This window comes from Lytechinus variegatus, chromosome 11 (genome assembly GCF_018143015.1).
Source record: "Lytechinus variegatus isolate NC3 chromosome 11, Lvar_3.0, whole genome shotgun sequence".
NCBI lineage: Eukaryota > Metazoa > Echinodermata > Echinoidea > Temnopleuroida > Toxopneustidae > Lytechinus > Lytechinus variegatus.
In genome coordinates, this window is record NC_054750.1 from 15,518,575 (window position 1) to 15,530,052 (window position 11,478).

Genomic DNA, 11,478 nt, shown 5'->3' on the forward strand with positions numbered 1-11,478 from the left:
ATATGTTTGTGATCTTCAAAACGAGATGCTTATGTAACTAAATTTAGATAATAACTGCGAGCAAAAAGCGCGAACAGAAATTTTAAATATATAAAACTCTGACCTGATCTAAAGGGGTCATTTAAAAAACATTTTGCAGTTAGCCATGAAGACGATACGTGTTTCAACCAGTGGCGGCGGAACGTATTTTCATGGGGGCGGGGAGCCCAAAAAGGGGCCAATAGGGGCAATTTGGTGCAAACAGATATTTTAACCATGAGATTATCATCTGTGTAAAGAGGCTGTGTGTTTTGTAGTAATTGAATTGAGCAAAAAAATTTAAGTGATCACTGATTAATAAGTTATATATTTACATTTCATTTCTGCGAGCGTAGCGAGCAAGCGGTTTGGGGGAAAAAAATCAAATCTGAAGATGTAAAATTCGCCTTTTCGTTCAATTAATGTTAAAAGGGCATCCTTGTGAGATGTTGCGAGTGAATCACGTGGTCAAACTTTTGGAAATTTCATGTAGGCCAAGAATGATAATAATGATATAGATATTATTTAACCAGGGAAGCCACTTCAGTTCTCCCAGATATTATTTTTTTACAAGAATGCTTAGAATGTCCAGTTTTCAGGTTGGAAAATCGGAAAAATTTGGCTCACGTTTCTCGCTCGCATCAAGTATTGTTTATTGAGGGACTCATTCTATTCCTGGTTACAAAAAAAGTATAAAATGTCCAGTTTTCAGGTTGGAATATCACAAATTTTAAGCTTGCGGTTCGCGCTCTCATTATTTAGTTCGTGAGATATATATTCTATTCATGAGTCACTAAATGCAGTCTTTAAAAAGGTTTACAAATCACAGCTCGCCCTCGCGTTAATTCTTTAGAAAGATACACATCTTTCTCACGATTACAAAAAATGCTCAGAATGTTTAAGTTCACGTCTTGTTACATGAAATGTCTACTAGTTTGAGCTTGCGATTCGCGCTTTCAACATCTCACAAGGATCATTATTAGTATTATTTTTATTACCAGCAGAAGCTGTTATTAAAAATGACATCCCCTCCAATACAAATCCTATTATCTAGAGGTTACTCGCACGAGACCAACACACTTGATCCCATGCATCTTTAAACCATTTGCTTAGGCAGCAATTGCTCAGATAAAATCGAAATTAGCCTATGCTTGATCAGAGCGCCTATTCTTAATGAAATACATGCTTTTGGCCACAACACACGCATGTATCATCGATCGTTATTACTATCATTGCATAATAACGTGTAATCTTGTAATGATAACACCGTTTTTGTTACCAAAATGAATTATTTTCATTTTCGGAAATACGAACCTTATTTAATTTTCGGATTAACGAACCTTTTTTCGTTTTCGGATTGACGAACCTTCGGAATTACGAACCTCATTTTGTTTTCGGATTAACGAACCTTCGGAATTACGAACCTTATCTCGTTTTCGGATTAACGAACCTTCGGAATTACGAACCTTATTTCGTTTTCGGATTGACGAACCTTCGGAATTACGAACCTTATTTCGTTTTCGGATTGACGAACCTTCGGAATTACGAACCTTCGGAAATACGAACCTTCGGAATAACCGAACCTTCGGAATTACGAAGCTTCGGAATTACGAATGTATGCGATTATAGAAATGTAGATGCTATCGTTACAATGATTCTATAACAGCATGGTGATATTTTTAAATAAGGAATTTGGCATAAATTGTAAATTTAAATCAACTGCAAATTATTTTGAGATACATTATGAAATTATCAAGTTAAACATTATTTGAACGTGAATGAATACAAGTTTCATAAATAGTTATTCACGAATACCGTCGCAGACTTGAGATGTGATTCATAAAGCTACTCGTTAAGTCAAGCACGACTCGACTCATGACTGATATTAGGTGATAGGCCTACACGCCAGCTACTTAGTAATATATCATTTAGCACATAACGGATCGCCAGTCATGTTTAAAAGCCACGCCTAACTTACGAAAGTCTTCATAAAACGACTCACATGATGCTTCCCAATTTGCTCATTGACGAATTCATGTAGCAAGTAGATGAACCAATCAACCAACCATAAAAGAAATTATGATAATGATGTTACCAATAATTAACAAGAATAACGATATTAATTCTGGAGATGATATATATCCCCGCAAGACTTACAAAATGATAAGAGTGAGGTCTGGATTCGGTGCATTACTTTAGACATTTGCGTGAAAGCGAAGCAACAGAAAACATAAATAATTAGTGTAGATTTTCTTTAAAAAAAAAAAACAAGGCACACCTAGTTACCAATAATGCATGTAGCATTTCCATTTATTTGAAAGAAGATAAAAGAGCTTTGTAGATTAAATGCTTTGCTCACAGGCATAGGTGCCGCGGCCGGGGGTCGAACCCCGGACTTTCCATGTATAGTCAGGCGCCTTAGACCACTCGGCCACGGCACCTCTAGATATCATAGACAAATCGATAATTATAATGACAATAAGAAATGTCACTATTACGTTTGAATTCTTTAAAAAATTATTTACTATTATTATTCTTTAGGGGGACCACTAATCTCACCACCACACAAGTGAATGACATTGCACTATAAAAGCTGGGGCATTGCACTGTAAAAAAAAACTGAGACCAAATGGTGGGTGTTAATATTACACTCTAGAGATTAAACATGACACAAAAAAGAGTGAAAGGAACTATCACAGAAGTTGTTATAACACTCATAGGTGTTTACCTAACACCAACACATATACCGGAGTAAAATAATAGGCATGGTCATCTTTATATACCAATCAGCATCGCAATTTATGTTGTGTGAAAATGAACATGCCCCGATTTGGTGCAATGAGGAATTAAGACCAAAGCAAAATAGCATTACACGTAAAAAAAGAAGACACCAAAGTACATAAACAAATGAAACACAAAGACTTATACCCGGAAAAAATTCTCATCTGTTTCATGGCCAATAATTGTTTGCTATTAATGTGGTGATGATTAGAAGATTCTTACTCCACATAGGTAGGTTCCAAGACATTTGCTCCGGCGACAATTGCTCCGATGGAAAATTTACGTGGTAAGCCAAACATAAAACCTTACCCCCAAACCAGATAAACCCTAATCTTAATCTTTATAATATTCTGAACCGAAAGTCTTTTATAAACTTAATTCCTTCCCTATGCCCTCTGAGATATTAAGACCTGAGCAAATGTCGCAGGAGCATGTGAAGTGTCACCTACGTGACTCCAGCATGTCCAGGGCACCTTCAGAGACAGCATAGATCACTGTGGACAGCATGACCTTTGATATCTTTCTTACCGAAAATTTACTTGATCATTTTCATACTACATAAAAAAAAGTGTGACTAACAAGGAAAAAATATAAAGAGCCGGTCTCGAGATATCCAGTCAGTCGACTAACTTGACTAATCAACGAGTCAGGGTCCAATGTTCGGTCTGGACCTGGTTCCATCGCTTCCGTGTGTCCTGGTCTAGAGACTTGGTCTGCTTCATCGGGTCTCCGGTCTGATCGGTTCCCTGCTATCCGGTCGAATATAGGTGACGTGACTCGGATTGATCCGACTCATGCATGCATGGGTGAGGGAAGAATCTTGTCCTTCGTATAATTATGTCTTCCAATTTAAAGAGAGCACGATTGCAAAGACTCTAAATAAAATCAACTCAAAATGATTTGTAAAAGAGAGAGATAATCAGTCGCAGGCCTTTGTTGGTATGCAACTCTCAGGTATATATTTCTGTTGATTTATTTAAAGGCTTTGCGACCGTGCTTCTCAATCGTGAATAATATTTGCTCATTGTTGAGTCATTTGCGGTGCGTGACCAGTAACATTACCCTATGGATCTGTGAAAAAATGACACCAACATATAAAACAAAAAACCCTTAAATTTACGCGTACGCAATAGGATATTGATCAAACACGCACAAATGGGTCCTCATGCTCCTCAGGTGCAATCTCCCCCCCCCCCCAAAAAAAAGGGTGGGCGGTAAGCACGAAAAGTTTGGTTTTCCGTGATTCCGTCAATAATCAGATTGTGCGACCCCTCGGCCTTACATAAGATGCAATATGGAAAAAAATAGTGCTACAAAGCGTAATTTGACAGGCTCTGAATTGGTTTATATGCTCTAACATGGCCAACTTTTGTTTCTGGAAATCGGATTTATGGTGTGTATTATTTGTCATACTTCGCATACGAAATGGCTCTGCAACCTGTAATGCCGATACGCCTTCATTGACGATGCTGTAACCTGCCACAAAAAATAATCCAAATTTTGGATAGCGCACAAAGTTTTCGATTAATACATTTTTCTATATCCAAAAAACAACAACAACCAAGATCATTTTGCAAGATCACATTGGGCAGGATTATGTTGGTAAAAATAATAGACTCCTGTTTGATGCATCTCCTCGGGTACAGCATCGTTAAGATGGCGAACGGCAATGCGGTATTACTGATATTGTTTGGATTGATACTTAATTCTCCACACGTATTCTTTCTTCACACCAACAGGGGATGATGTAGAGGGTAAGTAGCAATTCAAAATGCAGGTTTCAAAATATATTGGTATCGTTTGTCATTTGTTTGTGTTAAAGCTTTTACATTTCCAAAGCGCAAGAAAGTATTCATTGTTTGGCCTTGTTTGAAGGACAAGTCCACCCGCAACAAAAAGTTGATTTGAATAAATAAATAAAAACCTAACAAGCATAACACTGAATATTTCAAAAAAATCGGATGTAACTTAAGAAAGTGACGACATTTTAAAGTTTTGCTTAATTTCACAAAACAGTTATATGTCCATCCTGGTCGGTATGCAAATGAGGAGACTGAAGACGTCATCTACTCCCTAATTCTTTTTGTATTGTTTTATATGAAATATTCTAATATTCTTCTCATTGTCAAGTGATTTAACGATTAATTCTGCCCTGAAAACGTGGAATTATCATTGTTTTAATACTGTATTATTCAGCCAAGTTGGTCTTTATTTTAAGTTTGTAAAAAATGAAACATTGTATAATTAAAAAAAAAGAAATAGTGAGGGACATCCTCGACTGTCTCATTTGCATATCACTGAAACTTTAATAATGTCATAACTTTTACTTTATATCCGATTTTGATGAAATTTTCAGCTAAATTTTTCATGCTAGTTTGATTTTTCTCTATTCATTCAAATCAACATTTTTCTGGGGTGGACTCGGGTATCTACTTATATTTCGCTTATTTCATGTGACCAATCCATGTAAAGACTATACTTGTGGACCATACAGGAAAGCCGATTCCAACAGGTCTCAAATTGTCTCATAAAAAAGTGTTCATGAGGGGCAAGTGAAGGGAAAGTTTCATAATATTATTCAATTATGAAAAAAAGTGTCAACGCTTCCCCCAAAATACACATACTCAGTAGGTCCTTCCTCTGGACTTTTATTGAATGCAAAAGTGACAGGGCCCCTCCTACGAAGACTTGCAATTGATTAAAATCAAGCTCAAACTGCATTCGATTGGTCTAAGATTGTGTAGTGAAGGTATAGGAATTTGAGATCAATTACACTTTGAGTTTGATTCGAATCTATCTCTTCTCTTTCTCTTCGGAATCACAAGAGGCGATTTCACATTATTTCCTGTGGCTTTACGGAGGGGGGGGGAGTACTCGTACTCTTAATCCGGGGTCGCCTCGTATTCCTGGGGCCCGTTGCATAAAACGTTTGCCATAAAAAAAAACTGTGGCAAATAAACAAAAACTCTTCTCAGGACCAACACTTGCCCAAGAAAGATACATGGTGTACCGTGAAACCTACTACACTAACAAACAAAACAAAATTAAAGGCATAAGTTTGATGCCACGGGCATTTATCCCATTGTGATTTCATGTCCAGAATTGTGCAAATCATTTGATCTTTTGGCCGTATTCCACGTCAAATGCGCGTGTATACGTGCATGGCACTCGTCACAGTGTGCAATTTATTAAAGTATACAAGCATAGGTACAGCTGTTTTGGAGAAGGGTTGCGTGAATGGGGCATAAATCACTCGCCCCCCCCCCCCCTCTGAATAAATGTTTCATAGTTTATTTTGTCTTGTTTTGCCGAGGACTTCTCACTTTTTCCTCTACGTTGCAAATTGTTATTTGTTCTCATCCCTTTGTTTACTGCATTGTAACCGTCGTGTGTAAAGCAAACTGTTAGTTTTCATTGGAATTGTTGCGTTAAGGGTGACTGTTGGTTTACTGTGGGGTTTTGGACTTCCATTGGAAGTGCTGTGGGTCACTGTTGGTCTACTGTGATTGGAATTTCATGTGAATTTACTGAAAGTATTGTGCGTCTCTGTGAGTTAAGTGTTATTTGTGTTTATTACTGCGATATGTGACGTCATGAAAGCTGAAACACTCAAAGTCAAGGCCATAGGGCTCGGCACCAAACGGTCAATACCTAGCATGTCTCGGACGGGGTGAAACATGCCACTTGTTACTTCAACCCCTACCTCCGAGACCAAGTGGTTGAATCAAGGAATAATTTAATCTTAACAAGATTGAAGGAAAAAAAGAAAACAGATACTGAGTGTTTGAAGATCATTAAAATGTTTGTTGAATATAGAACGGTGGGTACACAGAGGCCGGCACTACAGGAGAGAGGGGATGTCTCCCTCTTTAAGAAATCTAATTAGTAAAGAAACGAAGAAGTGGAGAAAAAAATATCAAGATTATAGAAAATATATGTCGAGTTAATGTATAGCATACCGACATTTTTTATTGAGAAAGAAAAATGTTTATGTCTCTCTTCTTTGAGTAACTCAAAATGAGTAATAATAGATCGAATAAGACATTAGAATTCGATAATTATTTCAATAATTGGCATTTTACCATTTAAACAAGCAAAGTAAATATCAGATGTCTTCATTTTTCTCCTCTACCCGTACAGTTCTTGTGGTTAAAGAGCCGGTTCTGGACGTGAATAGTGAGACGATCTACTTGGATGACGGAAGAGACAGTTTTTTAACAGTTTAATTCATGACGTCGTCGTAATATCACCAATATATCTCCAAGGATATATATGGATAGGAGGGGTATAGACTAAATTTACCACATATTTTCTTGTTCCCAATAACCAGGTGATAACGATTCACGCAAACACGAACAAAAGTCGGCCAATCAATGATGTTTTGGGGTATTTAATCCGTGTTGTATGATACATACAATTAAACTTGACAAATTGTGAGCGGAAACTGAATATGTATCCGATTGCAAAAAAAGAAATGTATTCTATGAGATATGTGCAATGCTCTATTCTTCAGTCTGGATATATTGGACAAATGTTCACTTAAAAGGATTCAAATCAGGAATTACATACAGTAGGTTTCTATTTACATTATCTAACCAATCATTCGTTAGTTCTATATGACGACATTGAAGTGAATGAAAAAGTGTACTGACCAACACAAGTGAAAGTATCTTACCAATTCTCTATATTTCTGTTTGCACATCTGTACATGACAGAATATTGTTTCATCCTCATGATATATATTTTTTCTCAAGTTATTTCAACGATGAAATTGTATGTTCTCATCTTTTATTTTCGGTTAAGGTAGGGGACATAATCGTTTAGGTAGACTGTACGTTATTTGATGGTTGGGTTTAGTTTGATCTCCATAATCAAATATATTGTTGAATTAATATCAGGTGGATAGGGTTGTTATAATAACAAATTTGTGTAATCATTATTATAAATTTCAATCTGTCCTACGTAATTAGGTATTAAGTTCCTCATTATGACAATGCCTTGTTTAGATTTTTCCCTAGTGTGAATTATTCGATTAATTTACCCTCTTTCTACATATTCAGTGTTGGCTTTTCATATCGAGAAGCAAAACTCACTCTTCATTAAGATTTTAGATCGTTTTTTAATAATCAAGGGTATTGCTGATATACTATCTCGCAATATCTCTTTCATGTAAATCGGTAACCATATTGTGCACTTTTCAGAATTCATGCGATAATCGTGTTTGAACGGAAACGTATATTTTTCCACAACTTGCTGGTTATTGCTATATATAGTCAATGTTATTAACAGCATAGTATGGCCGAAATCCACTCCATTTTAAACTCAGACAAAATATTTCAAGGTAATATTTGCTGCAATAGCTTCATTGAGGTTAGGTATTGTTAAAGAATATGAACAATTTGCAATACAGAAGATTCATATACGTGTCATTTAAAACTTTTGGAATAGCAGAGATAGCAGCCATCTAATTCTAAATGTAAAAGATATGTGATAATAATTATATAGTATGAAACTAGAATAGTATAAGTATACTGATAAAACCAATAATGTTAAAGTATCGGTGATGATAATTCTGGTAGTGATATCAATGATAGTAATCATTATGATAGCAATATCAATGTCAATGATAATATAAATGGTAACAACAATGATGATTAAGAACAAAAATAATTGTAGCTATTGTACTGTTACTTGGCTTATTACTATCTGAAAATACTGCCACTACATCAAAGTCCATGGAGGTTATAATGTTAAATAATACTTCTAATACATCCCCTTAGAATCATTGTCTCGCCTTCTCATTATATATTCAAATACTTTCTACACAAAAAATGTATTTACAAAGTGATGAAAGAAGGACAGAGGACCTAGACTAAGAAGGAATGAGGGGGTTATTAACTTGCAATATAATGTTAAGAAATGGAGCGTGAGAGGGAGACATAGAGGGAGAGAGGGAGAGAGCAAGGTAGAACGAGATGGAGAGTGGATGGAGGACAGGCCCAGAGAGGTAAAAATGTGGTGTGTCTGAGTTTATCCAAGAGATTTTGTGGGTGGAATGTGCGTGCATGTGTGTATGTGTATTTTGTATGTGGCTGCGAGAGAGGGGGCGGGCGAGGTGGTATAAAAAGGCAGACTGAGAGTGCACATTATTTAAAGGTTATGGAGTGTGAGAGATTTACTATTGTGTGTGAGGGTGTGTGTGTGTGACACAATGACCTTTTCTTACATTTTACCGGTCAACTGGGGACGTCCCCTCATTGTCATCGTCTCTCGTTAGCAAATTAATGACGTCATGTTCGAAAATGAGCCTGGTTTGTGGTGTAAATTCAAAGTATTGATCATTTGAGACCAAAAACATGTGTCCCCATTTTGGAGATAATTGATAAGTGAGTCCGCTGTGTGTGTGCGCGCGCATGTGAATGTGTGGTAGATAAATACAGAGTTAATCTGACTTAAATTGTCATTAATTTTTCCCCAACACCCAATTTTTGACAATGCGTATTAGATGTCATTCAAAACTGTGTTTAAAATGATACCATGCTTGTCCTTATCATGCCATCACAAAAAGAGCAGGATTCAAAAGTGTAAGTTGGATGAGGTCTGAATTGAAAAGCTGCAAAACGAGCAGAAATAGTCATGAAGGATCAATAAAGAACATGGTTCTTTTGTCTGTGTCAATAGAGATGAAAATCCATTCAAATTAAGCCCATGCTTCTTCATTTTTGATGTTTTGTTGTGGTTTATGTAGTGATGGTTCTGTGAGATAACATGGTTTGAGTCATGATTTGAAATACCCATACATGTTTGTGTTTGCTTGTGCAGAGGAGTGTTTGATTCCATGTTAATGTTGATGTTGAGGGGCATGAAAACAAAAGAAACCGCTGAGAAACTCACTCATCACCACGGAAAAAGAACAGTGACTTTCAAGATTGTTTCATTTTGTAACTTGAATTTTCACCATGCCCAACAATTCAAGGCACTGCATCTCCATGTGAACCACTGAAATAATTTTGCAAGCCTCATTATCATTGTGCCCCTTTCCCTCCACAGAACCCATTTGTGTAAATCAATAATAGGAACACAGACGATGATTGATCTGTATTCAATTATTTATTGAACACTCCAACTATATCAACAGGAGGTGTAATTTTGAGGTCAAAATTCTTTTACAGTATACTGGAGATTAAGAAGTGAGTATGAATATACAGAACAAAGCTATGCACGGTATAACTGTAAATTTGAAGCGTTTAAAACGCTAATCAATTTGAAATGAGAGTCAAAATTGCTAGGTATAAGGGCAGGTAGGCTATGAGAGCAGACAATAATATTTTGTTGAGCAGTCTTTTGTTAGCTAATTAGTTTGTGATTACGTATCGTTTATTCCACACCGAGCTTGATTTGTTTGATTTGAGGCGCTGACAGTTTGCCACGATCATATCATCAAGGGTCGATCACAGATTAGATTTAATGGGAAGTGGATTTGTGTTGAGATTCCTATCTGTGTATGGGCCCGATGTATGGGTGTGTGTGTTTTGGAAAGAGGGTGTGTGTGTGTGTGTGCTCTGATGTGGGTGTGTGTGAAGTGAACACGCACAAAAAGCGTCCGGAGATACGCACACCCTAACCTCATCATGAACCAAGAACGACATCTTCATGACCACTGACGTTCAGATACAAAGGCTTGGGATCACAGACCTCTTTAAAATTTCTGAAAGAGGAAAAGGGAAACAAAGAAAAGAAGAAAAAACGGGTCAGATAAGATATAATTTCTGAATATGTTGCCAAAGTCTAAATTGGTGGGTTTTTTTTCTATTTAAAAGATCAAAATCTTTGCTCGCTCGCAGAATTAAAGAAAACGCTACATCTGTACCTTTACAAATTTCTGCCTAATTATATACGCTACTGGTTATAACCTTAATCCCCGAAAATTAACGCGACTCATCAGAGAAAGAGAGTAAGAGTTTGGTGGAAGAGGGAAATATTATTTTTATACATTTGGACAGCATAGAAATGGAAAGAGTACTAGTGGGATAGTAGGTGTATATTTGCCCCTCTTCTATACACACATACACCCTCACCCTCCTACACATTGTGGGTGTGTGAGTGAGTTTTGGAGCCAGGATATGTAATGTATGTATTGCGAGTGGATAATTATAGTGGGTTACGGAAATAGCAGTAGACAAAAGAGACGAAAGTCCTGCCGGTGATGTTTAGTTATAATTCCGTTAACCTTCAGAAGACACACTCTAAAAAATATCAGGTTAAAAATGCTCCATAGGGGTAATTATGTATCCAACCAACTGTGGATATTTCTTTTGGGCATTTTTCTTTATCCAGTGTGATGAAAATCTTGCCCATTCTAAAGTAATTGCTGCATAATTTTTAACCATACTGGACAATATGCTTCCTCTGGTTTAAGGTCATAGGAAGATGCGGAAGTGAGTTTGTAGTGTCCTAATTCTGAGGACATTTTTCTTGCATTTTACCTATCAATCGGGGACGTCCCTAGTTGTAGAACGTCCCCAGTTGATAGGTAACATGTCCAGATAACCATGTTAATAATTCCTCATCTCATTTTAATCCGTTTTGTAATGATTGTAAGCTCGTTATATGTAAAAAAAAAACAGTTCGGCCATCTAAAATTAAGTTGTGTGTGTGGGAAGGTGTGGGTTGGCGAAA

The 11,478-nt window shown here is 36.7% G+C and overlaps 1 protein-coding gene across 2 annotated transcripts in view; it reads left to right on the top strand.

Moving 5' to 3' along the window:
- The window catches only part of LOC121424193 (heme peroxidase 2-like), a 40,549-nt gene extending 31,974 nt beyond the window's left edge, over window positions 1-8,575 (top strand). The window contains exons 16-17 of one of the 2 annotated variants that reach the window (XM_041619802.1): window positions 4,539-4,553; window positions 6,940-8,575. In XM_041619802.1, coding sequence (XP_041475736.1) covers window positions 4,539-4,553; window positions 6,940-7,025 — 101 coding nt within the window. In that variant the 3' untranslated portion in view covers window positions 7,026-8,575. The remainder of the gene's footprint in view (window positions 1-4,538; window positions 4,554-6,939) is intronic. The other variant, XM_041619804.1, reaches the window with a different exon arrangement.
- Window positions 8,576-11,478: the final 2,903 nt, after the last annotated feature.